The sequence below is a fragment of the Pipistrellus hanaki genome (assembly GCF_964339955.1).
Source record: "Pipistrellus hanaki genome assembly, chromosome: 10".
Lineage (NCBI taxonomy): Eukaryota > Metazoa > Chordata > Mammalia > Chiroptera > Vespertilionidae > Pipistrellus > Pipistrellus hanaki.
In genome coordinates this window covers 8,566,917-8,586,911 of record NC_140512.1, presented here as the reverse complement: position 1 = coordinate 8,586,911, position 19,995 = coordinate 8,566,917, and the positions used below count along the sequence as shown (strand labels likewise).

Here is a 19,995-nt window from a genome sequence, read left to right as displayed (position 1 = left end):
CAGTGGATAGAGTGTAGGCCTGCAGACTGAAGGGTTCCAGGTTTGATTCCAGTCAAGGGCATGTACCTTAGTTGCAGGCACATCCCCAGTGGGGGGGGGGGGTGCAGGAGGCAGCTGATCGATGATTCTCTCTCATTGATGTTTCTAACTCTCTATCCCTCTCTCACCCTCTCTGTGAAAAAGTCAATAAAATATTTTAAAAAATATATAATAAAAAAATTAAAAAAGCATAAAAGTCAGATTACGAAAAAAGGATTCCATCATATATTTTTTTAAAAAATGTTATCCTGGTTTATTGTCCCATTAGATTGATCTATGGCTTCAAAGTTGACGTGGCCCTTGGATTTTAGATAGTTTCATGATTTAACAAATTGCCATCTCATTATAAAGAGAGAAGGTAAATGTTTCATATGTGGGACGGTTTACAAACAGCCTAAAGAAGTTAGTAACTGATGTCACCCCATTTATATCCACGGTTAAGTCTTGGAATTAGCATGTCTTAGAGTAACTGACCAGGCAAGCATGTTTATACAACCAGGAACCAGTTGCCACGTCCCCAGGTCACTCAGGACTGGTTGCACACTGGGAGGGTCTTTTCACCCAAAGCTGAGTGGCGATCCTTGCCTGCCCCTGTACTTGCACTTGTGCAGTGTAATGACTAGGTATTAAAACTCATGCTTTATAAGCAACAACGTTCACTCACGACACGTAACCAGGTACATACAAAGTGCAGATTGCATTTCTTCTCTGCCATGCTTTTCCCTCCATCAAGTCACCTGTGAGGACTCAAAACACATCCTTCGTGCATTCATAGTTCCCCACACTCGAGCCAGTGCATGCCAATTCTCCAACAGAAACTCAAGAGAACCGTCAGCCACAGAATGGGCTCTACATTAGAAATGGCCAAGGCTACCGAGACGACGCCATAGCAACCCACTGACACAGGAGTCAAATGGAGGCCACTGCTGAGTGCAGCTCATCCCATATGTTCTGTGGTTTGTTAAGAAGGTATTTCGTTTGAATTCGGAAGCTGGGAGCCAGACGTCCTGTTGCTAAGAGCTAGCCCAGGAACAGCTCAGAGCCCGCCTCAGGGGCCACGGGGCTCACTCCTTCCAAGTTTACTGCTGACTGACCCCCATTTGGGGGTGGTCGGCCTCTGGCTCCTCCTCCTCCACGTCGGCGCTGTACTCTTCAAATGCGTCGTCATCGGCGTCCGGGAGGCCCAGTAACTGCAGGGAGAGAAGAGAAGCACCTGTGAGCCAATGGCTCCAGGCAGGACGGCCACCAAAGGCGTCTGCTCCACACCGAGCAGCCCTTACAGGACTCGGCACAGCAGCTATGATTTCCCCTGAGATCTCCCCAACAATTATGTTCATAAACTCATTAGAGGGAAATATCAGTCCTTCAATGGATGGGGGCCCCAAGGGCTCGTTTTTATTGGGGAGCCTGAAGATTCTCTACTTTTAAGCATTAAAACATGACCCCTCCGCCCACCTATGCACAGAGATATGCTACCCACGCACACCCACACATATCTGGGATGTTGGCAGTAGTACCATGCCGTGTGACTGTTCCATCAAGATGTCAAAAATCGGTTCTCCTCTTTTTCTCCCCTAAAAGCACAGCTGCTCTGAAAAGGTTCAACAAAGTGGTTAAAAAAATTATTGGGTGTCCAGAAGATAAAATCTTATGTAGCCACTTAAAATAGTATTCTATATAATAAAAGGCTAATATGCAAATTGACCAAACCACCGAATGACTGGTTGCTATGATGTGCACTGACCACTAGGGGGCAGACACTCAATGCAAGAGCTGTCCCCTGGTGGTCAGTGTGCTCCCACAGGGGGAGCACCACTCAGCCAGAAGCCGGGCTTATGACTGGTGAGCACAGCAGTGGTGGCAGGATCCTCTCCCACCTCTGCAGCAGTACTAAGGACCCCTTGGGGGGATATCTGCCTGCCGGCGAGAAGGCACAGGCTGGGCTGAGGGACCCCCCTCTCCCCAGTGCATAAATGTCATGCACCGGGCCTCTAGTCTATAATAATAAAAGGGTAATATGCTAATTAGACCAGACATCCTTCCGGATGTCATTCCAGACAAAGCCGGGACCTGAGGGAAGCCTGGGTCTTAGGTGCCTGCCGGTGGCCGAAGGGAAGCCAGCCAGAGGAAGGAAGGTCTACTCTTACACTAATTTTTTTTCTACATTTTTTTATTAAATTATTATCTGTGTACATATTTTAACATTGCCACCCCCCCCATACAAACCCTCCCTCCCCAGAGTTTTATGTCCATTGGTTGTACTTATATGCATGTATACAAGTCCTTCGGTTGATCTATTATCTCCCCCAGATCTCCCTGCTGAATCTTACACTAATTTTTTTAATAATCTAGTTTTTAATAATCTAAGGATATAAAAGAATATGCTCACAAATGTAAAAAGAATGTGTGTTTACATTATGATACATATTTCTTTAAGTTTATACACAAATGCATAGAAAAAAAGAGTTCAGTGAAATACATCCAAATCTTAAGAGCATCATTTTTAGACAATGTGATTATGGGTAAAATTCTCCCTTTGTAATCTTTTCATTTTCCCAAATGCTCTCTAATCACCATCAGGGAAAGTCAGAGCCATCCACAGTAAACATGTTCTCAGAGCACTGGCTGGTTTCGGTTGGAAGCTGAGTGCCATGAGCTGGGCTGGACCGATAGGAACAGGAAGCTCTGGGGTTGGCAGGCAGCCGTGACCTTGGGCGCTCCTGAGCCTTGTCCATGATCATGGGCATCCAGCCCTGGCTCTTCCCTGAGATCACAGCATGTACGTGGCCAAAGTACTTCCTCTCACAGTGACCTCATCCTGGGTCAGTCAGTTTGAGGCAACTTCACCAAACGGCCCTCTGATCTCAGCTCTAACTGCACTGAGGCACTAAGATAAGACAGGCCACTCTGTTTGCTGTGCTCTGCCTCCCCAGTGCCCGGCCACGCCACCCCCACCCAACTCCCTTCCTTCTTCCTGCTCCTCCCCAGCTCCCCACGTGAGACAAGGATAAGCAGAGGCCCAATCCTGATGATGCCTGGACCGAAGTCCTCAAGCCACAACCCTGGCTGGTCTCACGGAGCCCTAGGAGCACACTCAGGGCGAGATCGTCTGCCCGCACTCCTGGTCACATGGCGCCTGTGGCCTGCCAGGGCAGCCGCGGCCGACTGCAGACACGAGCTTTCTCCTTAGAGTACAGAGCTGACTCAAGGTGCCACTGCCCACTGGGAGCGGAGGGGCGCATCCAGCTCATCCCCACAGTTTGCGACAACCTCGTGAGCCCCCACCATGGCCTCCCTCCACATCTTAGCGGATGGAATAAAAGACCAACTTTGCCTCTAAAGAGAGAAGAGATGGATGGCACCATGAACGCAGGTGACTCACATTCCGGTGTTCGTTTTTTTTTTTTTTTTTTTTTTTTTTTTTAAACCAAAATAAGTCAAACAGGAAGAGTTAAGAACCATATGAACGAGAATGTGCCTGCGATTCCAAACGCTATCACACAGACACGTGACCGTCTAGCATTCCCACCCCTGCCTCCATCCCCGTGGATGGCGGGTAAGTCTAAATTTAACTTCTGGATCCGAATTGTGAACAGTCAAGATCTACCAGAGACAGGAGTGCAAACAGACTGGAGAGAACCCCGGAGCCCTGGCTCTCACAGCACCCGCACGTTCTCAGGAGGAAAACGAGACCGGCCAAGAAATCCTGTCTGGTGCACTGAAATGACTGCTGGTAGTTGTGACCATTCATTCCTTTTCAATCGCCTGGGAAACACCTGCATGTTCTCTCTGGACAAGTGTTGGCATTTCCAGGGTCTTGCTGTCACCCAAGCTTCCTCTGAACAGCCTATGATCACACAGAACTTCTGGGGCCCATCCACCCAAACAGGACTGTCCGGGCTGGTAGAGACGCCAACCCCTGAATTAAAGTTCCAAAGACCCAAGAGAGCATGGGTGAACTGAAGGACTGAATATAGGTCTTTTGGAAAGAGTGGGAGCCACATTCAATATGGAGATGCGAAAGCATCTGGGGCATTTGCCACCGTTTATTTACTGATCATAATGCTGGTGGTACCAACAGACCCATGACCCGGGCAGCCTGTCTTCTTGATATGAGGAAAAAAGAGGCAGGTGGCAAGATGACTAACAGGCAAGAGCCGTGGTCGGCAAACTGTGGCTTGCGAGCCACATGCGGCTCTTTGGCCCCTTGAGTGTAGCTCTTCCACAAGATACCTCGGCCTGGGCGAGTCTATTTTGAAAAAGTGGCATTAGAAGAAGTTGAAGTTTAAAAAAGTTGGCTCTAAGAAGAAATTTCAATCGTTGTGCTGTTGATATTTGGCTCTGTTGACTAATGAGTTTGCTGACCGCTGGGTAAGAGTAATAGCTCCTCTCTTACTTTTAGGGGCCATTGTACTTTCTGAAACACACGCAACAAGGGTTTGTTTATAATGTGACAAAAAACAAAAGCCATGATCAACTTAAAATGGCCCGTTTGGTTTGATTGCGGCCGGGCAGCAGCCCTCCTCCCCCGCTGAGCACATCCGGATCCTGCCCTTTCTCCAGTCCCACCTCCCCGCCCGGTGCTGCGTTCCTCAGCGAGCCCGCTCTCCCCTGGCGCTCCTAGCCCTTCTAGCTCAGTGTAGACCAAGCATGTCAAACTCGTGGCCCACAGGCCGCATGCCTCGTTTATTTGGCCCGTAATTAGCCTTTGAGCTTGACATGCTTGGTGTAGACCAAACAGTTTTTTTAAAAAACACACCACCATTTCTGATCTTAAATGTTGACATCACAGACAATTTAGAAAATACAGAAAAGAAGAGCATAAATATCACCTGTCACCCTGCGACCCAGAGGCTCTGAGGTCAGGCGCCCCCTGGGGGCCGGAGTGTCCACTCGTCCTCCTTACAGCACTAGGAGGACAAATGCATCTAACACAGAGAGCCGAACGCATTAGCTATCGAATGGTGGTTATTTTCCCCAAACCAATGGTGATAAACTTTGATTATAATACCCCATCAACACCTCTAGGTGCCTCTGTTAAGCATGTGCTGAAAGCACCTGGCAAATTGGTTTTCCTCCTGACCAAGAACCTACAAGTCCTATACATTTCACAAAGTCCTGCTCACTTCTCAACAGTATTTTAGTGCTGTAAATGCTGTCCTATGTACCCCATGAGAAATGCATCATGTAAGCATCACAGCAACCCTAAGATAACTACTGTCATTGTTTCCTAATCTTGCAAATGAAGAAACTGAGAAACAGAAAGGTTAAGTAACTTGGCTAAGGTCACACAGCCCTCAAGTGGCAGAGCTGGGATTTGAATCGCTGCCCCGGAGCCCAGGTTGCTCATCAGTGAAGAATCCTGATTTCACATCACCGGGGAGAGACCACAAACAGCACCCTGAATTCACATTAGTAATGTGCCCCCGGAAACAGCTCCCTAAGAACCCAGCACCGCGGAGAACGCAGAGCAGGGACTGGAACTCTTGGTGTGTTCTGCACAGGGAGCACCCAGCAGAGCGTCTGCACCAACCAAAATAAACGCTCTGTCCTGTGACGTGGCGTTTCTGTGTCTGTCTCTCCTACCACAGCCATCTCCTCGGGGGCAGGAGTGGGGCACTGCGCCGTGCCCTCACTCTCTAAAGCAGGGTGTGGGCAAATGCAGGTGACGGACACCTATGGTTGAAAATGTGATGAAGTAGAGGGAAAAGTAAAATGGCAAAAAAGGATCACTTTTTTTTTTTTTCCTTTCCCCCATCCAACAACGGATTTATTAGGGGGGGAAGATTTCAGTGGAGGGAGGGCAAACGAGAGAAAGGGGAGAAGCACAGCCTGCAGAGTTGGCTTGTGGAGACAGGCAGAGAGCGGCCGTGGCTGCTCAGCCTCCGGGCAGGACGGCTGGGGAAAGCCAGGCGGTGACCCCGCTCCGGGCTGTGCACGCAGGAGCTCACGGCTGCAGCAACTTAATTGACTCTGCCTGACTGATGCCCCAACGGCGGGCAGAAGGCTGTCAACAGATGGATCTTATCTCTCAGAGAGCCTGCACAGGCCGGGGCTGGCGAAGGGCGGGCCAAGGGAAACAAGGACTCGCAGGCAGGGAGGAGGCTGTTCTAAGGGGAACCTGTTCCTCACGGCGCTCCCCCGACTGCCAGCCAAAAGCACCGCATCTCAGGGCGACGATGCGCTGAGGCTCACCTGCCTGACCTCCCTGGAGCACCGGGGCCTGAGCCACCCCAGCAGAACCCTGCACCAGCGACAAGACCCTCCCTGGGTCTTATTTCTAAATGCGACCTCCCTTCGCCAAGACAAACAGCCAGCTCTGGCAGCCAAGGCTCAGTTAGTTGGGCATCGTCCTGTGCACTGAAAGGTTGCCAGTTCGATTCCTGCTCATGGCACATGTCTGGGCTGTGGGCCCGATCCCTGGTGTGGGGGACAAGCAGGAGATAGCTCATGGATGTTTCATTCTCACATTGATGTTTCTCTCTGTCCCTCTAAATAAATAAATAAATAGTTTTACAAATCTATTTGAACCAAATGGGCTTAGAAATTTTTAAAGATAAAAAATGAATTGATTAGAGGAACGATACAAATCAACAAGTGTGGACAAAAGCCACGGAACTTCCAATTCTTGTAGTAACAGTGGGTTAAACGGTTGGGACCAGCTCGCCCTCGGGGAACCAAAGCTGGGTTCACGATGAAAAATGCCTTCCTGGGTACACTGAGGAAGGAATTAGGCCCCAGAGAGGGGCACCTGCTTCTGTCCTGAGGGCGCTGCTGACCGAGAAGCAGCAGGTAGAGACCTGATGCCTGGCTGGCCTATGCTCAGAGCTGGGGGGACCCTCAAAGCCAGGCTCTCCCAAAGGAGCAAACTGGGATGAACCAACCCCACAGTACGCTGGGACCCCATAGGCCTACACCTTGGCTCTGGCCTGAAAGTCTGTCTGAAATTCACGTTGAAATTCTCCTCGCTGAGGTGGTGGTAGGAGGTGGGGCCTTTGGGAGGCGATTGGCTCAGGAAGGTAGATTCCTCATAAATGGGACCACGACCTTATAGAACAGGCCCCAGAGATAGCTCCCTCCCCCCACCAGGCGAGTGGCAGTGAGGACATCCTGTGACCAGGATGCGGGCTCTCACCAGACACCAAGTCTCCTGGCACCTGATGGTGGCCTTTCCAGCCTCCAGACTGAGAGAAGTAAATATCTGTTGTTTCTAAGCCACCCAGTCTGTGGTAGTTGCTTAGCAGCCTGAATGGGGGTGGGGGTGGGGTCTAAGATCGACTAGGAGGAGGCAGCTTGCAGCCTGCCTGGCATCACCTGCAAAGTTCCGAGAACCACAGGCCGGGCATTGCTCAAAGGCGTTCCCAGGCCGACAGGCCTAAGCCCTGGCAGAAGCAAACAACCCCCCTGCCCCCAACTCCCCTTAGGAAGGTACCCTCATTATGGGCCTCGATTTATTCCTATATATAAATTTTCAAATATGTAAATCCAACACACAAAGAAACACAATAGCAGGAGAACAGTCAAAACAAATGGTAACACACAGACTTACAAACCTTGAAATACTGGACTATCAAACACAGTCTCTCATGCAATCACGTCTAGTATGTTCAGAGAAACTACAGACAAGCTTGAAAATTTCAGCAGCAAAGTACTGTTTTTAAAAGTTTTGAAAAAAGAAATGAATGGAAGTTCTAGAGCAATGATCCTGACCATGTAGAGTCCAGTGGGCAAGGGATTGAACTTGGGAGAAGTGTGGGGACACTGGCTCCATCTTCCAATAATGATAAAGGGAAACAGGTCGTTTTCACAACAGGATGAGTATTCACTGTACAGGCTTTGCAACAAGAATGAAGATACTGTTAGCTAGACACAAGCATACAGGCTCCTAAGTCCTAACAGGTGGTGGTGGTTGGGTGGACAAGCTCTCTACAGTGAGTTTATAAAGAGAAAAGAACAGGACCCTTGCCCTGGCTGGTTTGGCTCCATGGATAGAGCGTTGGCCTGCAGACTGAAAGGTCCCTGGGTCATTTCCAGTCAAAGGCACATGCCCGGGTTGCGGGCTCAATCCCCAGTGTGGGGTGTGCAGGAAGCAGCCAATCAATGATTCTTTCATCACTGACATTTCTACTTCGCTCTCTATCTCCCTTCCTCTCTGAGTTCAATCAAAATATATTCAAAATAAATAAATTTTAAAAAGAATAGGACCCACACCCAATTTCATCCTTCTCCAGGCCCACAGGTATGGAGGCACCTCCTTTGGGTAGCCTTCTGGCCGCCCCTGAATATGAGCCTCACCATTATAAGGTGAGGGCACCTGCAGGGCACTTCCCAGCATGTTGGCTGTAAGACTCCTTGGTGAGGACAGGGATATTCAGTTGCCTCACGAAGGCTATTTGCTTCCCACCCTGTCAGCGGTTCTGAACTCCAGTGATGCTAGAAATAACCAGCGTCCCTGCACCGAGCAGCTGTGCCACATCCCACTCCCCCGGCTCCTGCCCTCAGCCCCCTCCACAGCTGCTATCTTTAAGCCACCAAGCAGACGAGAGACAAACAAAATTAGTCATCCCAGATCCTGCCCAATTTCCCCACGAAGGGCAAACCGGGTAGGAAACAAGGGCTTTAGAAGCCGGCGGGCACCTACGGGTCTGAAAGACTTGAAGACTTTTTCCAAGACTTCCGGGAGCGTCTTCTTGCCGCAGGAGGAGATGTAGTCCTGTGCTAGCTGCAGGAAGGGCAGGCAGTCCTCGCTCTCACTCCACACGTGCTGGCGCCCAGGGGCGAGGGAGAGGAGAAAACAGACACAGTCATTACACACAGTGCGAGTCCGGAGAGCCAGGGAGAGCTTCATCAGCACGGGGACGGGAAGCAGGCCTCCATTCCGGAGTAGGATGCATGTGGTCACTGACCTGTGTGCTCGGAAAGGGATCAGAACATGCAGACCCTGTTGCCCGGCCAGTGTGGCTGGGTGGCTGAGCATCGACCTATGAACCAGGAGGTCATGGTTCAATTCCCCGTCAGGGCACATGCTTGGGTTGTGGGCTCGATCCCCAGTGTGGGGCCTGCAAGAGGCAGCTGATCAATGATTCTGTCTCTTCACTGATGTTTCTATCTCTCCTATCTCTCCTTCTCCCTTCCTCTCTGAAATCAATATATATATATATATATATATATATATATATATATACACACACACACACACACACACACACACACACACACACACCCATATTTTCCGGCGTATAAGACGACCCCCTAATTTTACAGTTAAAACATAGGTTTAGGCCTATATTCGCTGTATAAGACTACCCCCCACTTCAAAGAAAAGACTTACTTTGCCATCAAGATCTGCAGGTAATTTTTGTGCAATTTTGTTCTTTTGCCCTTTTGCCCCCCGATTTTCAGTTGACTTTTTTCGTTTCAAAAGTCGTCTTATATGCCGGAAAATACGGTGTGTGTGTGTGTGTGTGTGTGTGTGTGTGTATATATATATACATACATATATATATATATATATATATATATATATATATATGCCAAGTGACTGCAATGCCAGAACAACTGGTTGCTTTGACACGCACTGCGGCCCCAATCGACTGCCTTCCCCGCAACTGGTAGCGGGGCTGCCGGCCAATCTCCCACATCCCCTCCCCCCAGCCAGGTTGGGGCAGGCTGGCCGGACCCCACCCGTTCACGAATTCGTGCACTGGGCCTCTAGTAAAATATATTTAAAGAAAAAGAAAATGCAGACCCTGAGCTCCTGGTCCATAATCTCAGCTGCTCAATTCACAACAGATCTGCTCACGCATTGTAAAAAGAGCAGTGGGGTCAGCAGCCCTCACCCACGATGTCCACTGCCCACCCTTCCAGTGCGGGCCGAGGGCGGCTTTCAGCCAGGAGGGAGCAGAAACTAAGGGCCTGTATGACCCCTGACTTTGCCTTTGGCCGTGGCTGAAGGACTAATTAGACAGAGTTTGTAACCACTACCTTGGAACAAGACATTCTTTACCCAGGTTAGCCTGTGAGCGGGGGTGATGGCAAATTTATTTCAAAATGAAATGAATTTATGAGAACACACAGAAAGGTCATCCCTTAGTCACTGCGGGTGGGGGTAAGGGGAGGGGGGGGGAAGACCTCTGAAAGTTCACCTTTCCTTAAAATGCTTTAAGAAAGCTCACACCCAAGCCTCACCCAGAGGAGACTGGCTCTAGGTTTTACATTTTTCTTAAGGCTAGACGAGTTTTCCTTTCTTCTTCTTCTTTTTTTTAAATCCACGTCAGGATATCCATTTTAGCACACCTTTAGGACTAGACAAGTCTCCCATAAATGTTCCAGGATTTGGAATAAGCCCAAGAAACGGGCGGGAGAGATCTAGATGAGGAAGCGACAGGCCATGGCTACCAGGGTAACGTCAGGCTATGTATCAGTTATCAAACATCGCTGTTTAGAGGGGACCAACTAACGACATCTCGACACTGGTTTTAAAAAGCATAGAAGGCCCAGCCGGCACGGCGCAGTGCTTGAGTGTTGACCTATGAACCAGGAGGTCATTGTTTGATTCCCGATCAGGGCACGTGCCTGGGTTGTGGGCTTGATCCCCAGCAGGGGCTGTGCAGGAGGCAGCTGGTCAATGATTCTCTCTCACCACTGATGTTTCCCCCTCTCCCTCTCCCTTTCTCTCTGAAATCAATAAGGATATATTCTAAGAAGTGCAGAGGTACAGGAAGAGGGAGTCATTGGCAGGTGGGAATAAGAAGCAGCAGCTAAGCAGCAGGAGGTGAGATTTATTTGGAGAAAGGGCCCATATCAAGCACATGCCTACTCCCTCCCATGAATACAAATGACTGGGGCATCACCCCAGACAGTTCACGCCCCTCACTCAACACACACACTTCACTGTCTTCCTCGCCATGGCGCCATTTCCAAGAACTGGATCGACAGGCTTCACACACTGGCAGGCCTGAGGGAGACTAACGAGGGGCGAGGGGCCATCCTCACAGACAATTACGTGTGTTTCACAGAAGCAAAGGCCCGTCTCCCACACACGCTGCCCGGTCCGGCAGGCTCCCAGGGTAGCTTTTGACTCGACATAATAACGCTGTAACTCCTACATCCTCTAACTCAGAGACTCCCCATCAGAGACCCTTAGAGTGGCGGAGCCGCGGAGAAGCCATTTACGGAGCAGCCTCTCCCCGGGGACGAAGGCGGGGCAGTGCTTGGCGCTCTCACGTCCATCATCCAACCGGATTCTTAACCGGCGGGGATCCAACACGAACAAGGAAGTCCACTCTCATGCGTGTCTGCTCAGCACCCAGAATTTGAAGTGTATTTCAAATTCTCATCCAAGTTAATGATGGGGTTACCGTCTAGCATCACCCAGGAAGGAGACCGGGAGCCTGACCTCCATAGACCTGAGGATTAGAGAAAAGGCAACAAGTCTCGGAGGTGCCTGGCACAGTGCCTGGCTGGCAGGCAGAGGACCCCTTGCCTCTGGAGGGCGCAGGAGAGCAGGGGTGGGAGGGTCCCACCTGCTGCATGGCTAAGGTCACATGCTGAGCAAACTGGACCCCCACGGTGACCTCCCAGAGGACACTGTCCAAGGCGACCGGGGCTGTCGCTGGTTCAGAAGTAGGTGGGCCGCGGAGGACATGTGTACCTGTTGCTCCCATTACAGAGTAAACTAAGGCCAGGGCGTCGCTCAGGGGCCAGCGCACCTCCTCTGCGTGGAAACCGGCCTGTTCTCCGGCGAGGTGGCCTCCGGGCATCTCCACGAGGAGCCGGTGCAGGCCGCAGCTGCCATGGCTCCGCTTCCGGAGTTGTTGGTTTGTGAACACATTTTGGAGTAGGAAGAATTAACACCCACTAAAGGGCCTTCCCTCCAGTCTGCCCCGACTTCTCTCACTTGGCTAACTCACCCTGGATCCCCTGTCGAGCTAGTTTAAAAAAACAAAACAAAACAAAAACAGGTTTTACTGAATCCGTGCCCATAGGATAAGGCGAGAGAGCACAGGGTTTGGAAAAAAACAGACTCAGGTGTACATGGCCCCTCAGAAGACACCACTAATTGTTTCAAATCCACTGTGTCTCACAACGAAAGTTTCCGTTTTAATTTTTTTTTTGTTTTAATTGTGTCCTTTCCAAACTAGCCGAGGCTATCAGCGAAGATCCACGGAGTACAAAACATGATGACCTAAAAAACAGCCTGCAGTGGGAAAACCAGGACAAAGGGGAAACAACGGGAGGAAAAGGAGATAGGATCTGGTGCGATCAGGACACACAGTGCACGGTGGACAGGCCTGGCCATGTGCCCGAACAGGACACAGCTTTGCCCTCAGTGCCCTGTGGGAAGGCAGGACATCAGTGCCCGGAGGCAGTGCCCAGGAGCAAACAGGGCTTTCAGAACGAGTGGGCAAGGGCTGGGGGCAGGATGACTCCCTCTTAGGAAAAAGAGAGGGACCCATTCCAACACCAGGGCAGGAAGGGCGTCAGGTGGATGGGCTGATGCTCTGGAATCAGGATGTGGGACTAGTCGTGTCCAGAGACAAATGGGTCACTGAAGGCTGGAGCCCTGAGCCAAGGGCTTGGGCGTTCCCCATAACTGCAGCTCAGGGAGTGTTTGAAGCCCGTGCAACCCAACACCCACTTTGGCCGTGAAAACAGGAGTCAGAGAGCGCGTGGCTCTGAACCACGTGCATGGTCCCAGGCACATGTAAAAGCCGGCACAGATGTACTGGCTCTCCAATGGGGCTGTGTCACAGCAGGAGGAATGCCACGTCAGGGCTCCGTGAAGGGGAGGGACGCGGGGGTCTCCAGTTTAGGGTGCATGTCACCTGGAGGGTTATTAAAACACAATGGAATCATCAGATCCCAGTGGGACTGTCTGGTGGGAGCAGGGCTGAGAATGTGCATGCCCAACTGGCCCCCAGCTGATGCTCAGGAGGCTGGATCTGGGGCCACACTTTTTTTTTTTTTTTTTAATATATTTTATTGATTTTTACAAAGAGGAAGGGAGAGAGACAGAGAGCTAGAAACGTCGATGAGAGAGAAACATCGACCAGCTGCCTCTTGCACAATCGAACCCGGGACCTTTCAGTCCGCAGGCTGACGCTCTACCACTGAGCCAAACCGGTTTCGGCTGGGGCCACACTTTGAGAGCCGGAAGCTGAGCAGAAATGTAATTAACTTTCAAGGTGGGCTGGGAGGAGGGGGTGGGGTGTGTGTGTGTGTGTGTGAGCTGAAGCTCCAGAGCAGCCTCTGCCTCCCCACAGATTCCAGCTGTTAGGAGCTGCAAGTCCCCGGAGTGGAGTTGGGAGGGGAGGAGGGGGACCTGGGCTTTGGGACAGGCCCTCTAGGCCCTTCCTTCTGTTATCAGATTGGGCCGGAGTCTATCATCCAAGCTGCCCAGCTTCAGACAATATACCGTGTCCTCTGGAACCAGAAAAAAGAGCTCCTTTCTGCTTTCCGCAGCGTAGACGGCAATATCCAGCGTCCCCAAAAATGGTAAGAGAAGATCAAGGTCATTCACTCCTACAGTGACCTTCTCCAGCACCAGGGCCTTGCCACCGGCCTCACTCTCACTGTGGTCCTGACTGGAGAACTTCCTGGTGTCAGCAGTACCAGGGGACCCATTTTGAGTTTTGGCAGCTTCATCCCAAATAAACGGCGGTCCCCAGAAGAGATGGCATAAGAGAAACGCCAGGAGCCATCTCAGGCATGTCTCTCCTTAACTGTGTAACCGAGTAACCACCGTTCGATTCTGGAGGAGACAGAACTTGTTGAAAGGGATGGCATTGTGTTTACATGGTGGGAGAGTGAGGAGAAAGCACTTCCTTGGCTAATTTAACCTCTACCCTCGGACATGCAGACTTCTGCACAGGGTGGGAAGAGGAGGGCTGGCCATACCCAGGACCTGCTCCTGACGTCAGCCAGGGAGGTTCCTGAGGTTCAGGGAGGTTACACAACTTGTCTGTGATCCCATAGGGAGCAGGGGCAGAGCCAGGACATCACCAGGTGTGCATGCCTTCAGCCTCAACTCCTTCCTTGGCAAGACATAGAAAACATGGAGACTCCCAGGAAGGTTAAAAAGGTCATGGGAGCCGAAACCGGTTTGGCTCAGTGGATAGAGCGTCGGTCTGCGGACTGAAAGGTCCCAGGTTCGATTCCGGTCAAGGGCATGTACCTTGGTTGTGGGCACATCCCCAGTCGGGGGTGTGCAAGAGGCAGCTAATAGATGATTCTCTCTCAACGATGTTTCTAACTCTCTAACCCTCTCTCTTCCTCTCTAAGAAATCAATAAAATATATATATATTTTTTTAAAAAAGTCACGGGAGAGACCCAGCAGACTGACTCTCATTAGCAGGCATCCAATCAGTGTCTATTCACATGGATCTGAACTCACATTAGCATAACCTTATCCTCCCCAGAATTAACCACGCTGTACATATAAGAAGGAAGGACATCTCTTTGTTCCTGAAACAGTCTCTCTATACAGATGCTCACCCACTGTGGACAGCTCTGCAGTCTACCACTATCCCCTTAATCCTCACCACAATAATGCAATGCAGATGTGATTACCCCCACCGGACAGATGAGGAAACGGAGGGTCGAGGTTAAGTTAGACAAGGGCTTTCTCTCCACTACCACCCCTCTTCCCCATGTAAACACAGGGCCTTCTCATTCCAACAAGTTCTATTTTCTCCAGGACCGAAAGGTTGTTACTTGGTCACATAGTTGAGGAGAAACATGCCTAGAAGGAAACGGAGAAAACAATACAGACATAGCCACACACACACACACACACACACACACACACACAAAGCGACGTTAGTTTTCTACAAATAAACTCCGTTAATACTATGACAACTGAGGCCTTTGTTTTTGTACCGAGGAGGGAGGGACTCAACTCTACAGCGTTTTAGATCCAGACATGTGTTGATGGGCTGGCAGAGAAAGTAGGGCAAGGGAGGAGCTGCTCGTTGGCCCCGTCATTAGTGCCCAGGCCCCGGGCAGGCGGGGGGCAGGGCAGGAGACAGCGGAGGGGCTGCCTACGGTGCCCACCTACTCAAGGGCCCCTCTGTCAGGCTGGTACATTCGTGGCCGCCAACACCCTGCTCCTCAAACCTGGCAGCGCCCTCGGGACTTTCTGAGTTGGCAGAGGGGGGCACGTGCCACCTGTCAGTGATCCCCCGGCCCCCTCCCATCTGTAGCCGGGCAGAGTCAGCCTGTCCTTGAACCTGCAGCTTCGTTTTATCCCAGGGCCTGACCTCACGGGCCATCGGCAGGGAGAGGCGGGAACCAGGGCAGCGGTTCGGAAAGGGACGGCGTGAACTGGGTGGCCTGTGAAGCGAGAAGGGGACAGAGTGCACAGGGGACGCGGGAGCTGCCAACGCGGAGGGGAATAAAAGGAAGCCCTTGTTCCCAGGCCGAGGGAGCGCCTGGCCTTGATCCTGCCCGTGGGACACTCTGCGGGGGGAAGGACGGCCTCTGGGCTTGGGCTCAAGTCCCGGCTCTGTCACTTCTTAGTGGCCCGGTCCCCACGAGCCCCCGCACTCACTGAGCCTGTTTCCTCGCCTGTGACGTGGGGAGAAGACGGCCTTCCTCACAGAATTTTTAAGAGGCTCCAGAAGCCGCCCTTGAACCCAGCCTGGACTGGGTCCCCAGCTGTCACTCCTGGGCTGCTGTTTTCTGGGTTTTAGGGCTATGCTTCAAGGTGTTCTGCCTCTTAACAGCTGTGGGGCGTTAGTTAGCCCCGCTGCGCTTGCGTTTCCTCATCTGTGCAGTGGAGACGATTAAAGAGCACCTTACAGATTACGAAGAGTCAACGGGTTCATCTATGGGAAGGATGAGAGCACTGCCCGGTACACAGAAAACTGCACATAAGGGGTAGCTGTTCCTGGTTTTTGATGCTGTCCTTCTTGAAATTTAACATCTGCCCTAGACGGACGTACGTTCATTCTTATAAACACAGACGGAGCACCTGCGCGTGTCTGACAGTGCTCCGAGCTCGGGGGGTGCAGGGGTAACCAAGAAGACAAGGTCATGGCTCTGAGGAAGCAGATAAGTCCAGGGGGGGAGGCAGAAGAGAAACGGTTTACTTGAAAGAGACTGTGAAGGACTAGCCAGTGCTGTGGTGAGACTAGAGAAGGTGAGCGGCTGTGCTGTCAGGTGTCTCCCAGGCCTGACGGGCGGGAAGGAGCTAGCCATGGAAAGTCGTGGGGGAAGAAAGTTCTAGCAGAGGGAACAGCGATACAGAGGCCGGGAAGGCCCGTGTGGCAGGAACATAGCAAGCAAAGCGGATGTATGGCCCCACATGAGACCGGAAAGGAGGCAAGAGACAGGCCACGCGTGGGCTTGAAGCCAGGCTAGGTCAGTGGTCGGCAAACTGCGGCTCACGAGCCACATTCGGATCTTTGGCCCCTTGAATGAGGCTCTTCCACAAAATACCACGTTTTTTTAGCAAAGGCCAGCTTAGGAGTACCCTAATTAAGTTAATAACAACGGACCTACCTATATAAAGTTTAAGTTTTAAAAAAAATTGGCTCTCAAAAGAAATTTCAATCGCTGTCCTGTTGGTATTTGGCTCTGTTGACTAATGAGTTTGCCGACCACTGGGCTAGGTGAGGTGGAGAGGGCTGGGGGCATGACCTGGGTTATATTTAAATAGATCTGGAGACCCTGCAGAGTCACCCAATTTTAGGCCCTTTTCCAAACAGCTGGCGAGTAAGCTACGAATATTGTCTTCCCTGTTTTACAGCTGTGGGAATCATGGCGTAGAGATTAAATAACATCCCCTAAGGCAGGGGTCTTCAAACTACGGCCCGCGGGCCACATGCGGCCCGCAGAGGAGTCTGATCCAGCCCGCCAGGTTTTTTGGGCAGTGCGCGCAGCCGAGGTGTTACAGTAGGAATTAGTAGTTCATATAGTCCGGCCCTCCAGCTCTCTGAGGGACCGTGATCTGGCCCCCACTTTAAAAAGTTTGAGGACCCCTGCCCTAAGGCATGAAGTTAGATGTGGGGGGGCTGGGACGCAAACCCAAGGAACCTGACCCCAGAGCCTGCACGCACCTAACCACTAACCAACCTTGTCTTAGGCGGGAATGAGGGCCGAGACCCTATTCGTACTCCAGGCAGCCCTGGCCTGGCGCAAAGTAAGCACCCCACACATGTTTGTTGAATGAACGATGTGAAGACACTCTGTACATTGAGTAAGAAATCCTTCAGGTTTTAGGAATTCCAACCATCTCAAGTTCCTTTCAATGCTGAGCAGACTTTCCTGGGAGGGAACCCAGTGCAGTTAGGACACGTACTTGGTGCCCGAGACCCTTTACCTAGAGGCACACAGCGGCTCCACAGAGCTGGCCTGGGCCGGCGGAGAGAGGCCTGCGCTAAGAGAACGCCATCCGTTGGCATCTGGTCCCCGAGGGCCTCTCGGAACTGAGAAAGGAAGTCCCTTTCCCTCTTCTTTCTTCCTCGTCTATTTCATTTCATCGACAGCGAATGAATACAGTCAAGCATCTTCCTTGCCCGGGTGGGAAAACATTTAACACACGGGCGGTCCTGAAAAGGCCTGATACGCACAGGGTGTCTGAATGGCTCGAGGTACACATTCAAGACAAGAGAACGGCCTTGCCCTGCCTCCACCCGCTTCATCTCCTCGGAGTAATCTATTTGGGCGCGCCTCCTTCAGTCCCAGCGGGAGGCCGTGCGGACTGCTCCCCATAAAACCCAGAACCTCCAGTAGCCCGCCCTAGGTCACAGTGAGGAAGGAGAGGCTGCTGGGGGCTAGGGAAGTGCAGGCTGGGAGGGACTCCTAGCATGGCAGTCAGTTGGACCCCTGTGCCTTTGCCACGGGATCCCTGGGGCCTCCTCTCACTCTGACAATGGAGCAACCCCCCTTTAATGACTGGCACTCTCCCAGTAACAAATAACACCCATTCTACCGTCCACAGTGAGTGTGCTTCCGTATACTTATAGCTTCCTTGCTCTTCACCCGTTCCTGTGAGGAGGCACCCTGACTTACTTCACGTGAGAAGTGAGAACACTGAGTCTCTTTAAAAAAGCAAGGCAAGCCCTAGCTGGCTTGGCTCAGTGGATAGAGCATCAGCCTGCGGGCTCCATCCCCAGTGTGGGGGAGGGGGCTGCAGGAGGCAGCCAATCAATGATTCTCCCTTACTGATGGTTCTATCTCTCTCTCCCTCTCCCTTCCTTCCTCTCTGAAATCAATAAAAATAAAAAATAAAAATAAAAATTTTTTTTAAAGAGAGATAAGCTTTAAACTCAGGGGACCCCAGATCCAACCTCTGATCCAAACCTGTGGGGCCCTGGCTGTGAGTGGGGACTGTCAGGTGCTTTATCTACCCAGCCGCCTGGGCCCTGGCTTTATACCCATTTTCTGGATGTGTAAACTGAGCTGGGTGACGGCAACTGACCCAGGTCACAGGGCCAGAACTCAAATCTGCTGTCACCCAAGGACATCCCTCTTCCAGAGTGTCCGGGGCCCAGAGGGGTTCTTCCCGGCTGCAGGGTGGGTGGAGGGGTGGGCGGGGCCTGCTTTATGGCCAGGGCCACCTCTGGGATGAGAAAGGGGATCACGCTATCACGGGAGGAGGGGGGGGGATAGGCGTGCCCTTGAGTGAGTGAGTGTGTGTGTGCGAGTGTGTGTGTGTGTGTGTGTGTGTGTGTGTATGTGTGTGTGCGAGAGAGAGAGAGAAACTATGTCTGTTCTTCAGGTCCGGGGTGTAATTCCGCCAAGAAGGTCCCGGCGATGCGCACAGAGGCTTTGTGTCCAAACCCGCGGCGCAGGGGCCACCGGGGAGCGGGGAGCGGGCGGTTCCCCAGGCGGGGCCGCTGGCAGCCTCGTGTCCGCGCCTCCGCAGGGACGGCGTTCCTCACCCGGAGGGACGGGGCGAGTGGGTGCGGGAGGCTCGGGCCTCTGGATCCCGCGGGAGGGCCGTGCGCTCGGGCCGGGCCGGTGCGACGCGGGACGCCCTGGAGCCGCTCCAAGCCAAGCACCGCGCACCGGCCTGGGGGTCGCGTCCCCAAAACAGCCGCCCGCAGCCCGGCCCCCCGGGTGCTCAGGGCGCCCTGCCCGCCGCCCGCCGCCCTGCCGGAGCCGGACCCCGGAGCCGGACCCGGAGCGGCGGGTGCGCCTCCCGCCCCGCAGCCTCCCCGGGGACGCGGCTCCCGCCCGCACTCACAAAAGTGTCCCCGCAGCCGCCGTCCGGGCACAGCACGTAGAAGGAGACGCCAGGGTCGGCGTAGAAGTCCATCCTGCGCTCCGTCTCCTCCGCGGCGATGAGCTCGAAGGGCGTGCGGGAGCACCACTGCGCCGCGGCGTCCGCCAGCTGCTGGAAAGCCATCCTGCCGCCCGCCGCCTCCCGCTTCTCCTCCGCCTCCCGCTTCTCCTCCGCCTCCGCCGCCCCGCGCTCCTGGGCTCCTCCGGCGGCGGCGCGGCTCCGGGGCTCCGGGCGCAGCGGGGCTGGGGGTGCGGGTCCCGGGGCGGGCTCCTCCCGGCGGCGGTGTTTACCCGCGGTGTGTAACGGGCGGCCCCGCCGCGCCCGGCTCCGCCCCGGCCCGCCCCCGCCCCTGCGGGCCGCCCGGGAGGCTGGGAGGCTGGCACGGGCCGGACGGCGCGCTCCGCGGTGGGGCGGGGCGGGGCGGCCGGGAGCTCCGCGGGCTCCCCAATACTACCCCCCCCCCCCCGCTTTTGAATAAAGGAACCCGGAGCCTCCCGGGGCCCGGGGCGAGGCCGGGGCCACCCCGGGCCGTGACGTCACGGGCGCCAGCCAATCCCGGAGCCGGAGGCCCGCGTCCGGGTGGCGAGTGGGGTGATGTCTCCGCGGGCCCCGCGCCCGAGGCTCCCCGGTTCCAGGGCCGCGGAGGAAGCGGGCGGTCCCCGTGGCCGCTTCTCTGGGGTGAAAAGGCCAGGGAAGCGCTTTCAGGAAAGCAGTTTGAATGCGG

At 53.1% G+C, this 19,995-nt stretch overlaps 1 protein-coding gene across 1 annotated transcript; it reads right to left on the bottom strand.

The window, feature by feature from the left end:
* Positions 1-267: 267 nt before the first annotated feature.
* MTURN (maturin, neural progenitor differentiation regulator homolog) lies at positions 268-19,625 on the bottom strand. The gene is made up of 3 exons (XM_084896920.1): positions 19,233-19,625; positions 8,681-8,803; positions 268-1,229 (listed from the first exon to the last, which is right to left on the bottom strand). The coding sequence occupies exons 1-3, from the start codon at positions 19,392-19,394 to the stop codon at positions 1,119-1,121; spliced, it is 396 nt and encodes a 131-aa protein (XP_084753046.1). The 5' UTR covers positions 19,395-19,625; the 3' UTR covers positions 268-1,118.
* Positions 19,626-19,995: the final 370 nt, after the last annotated feature.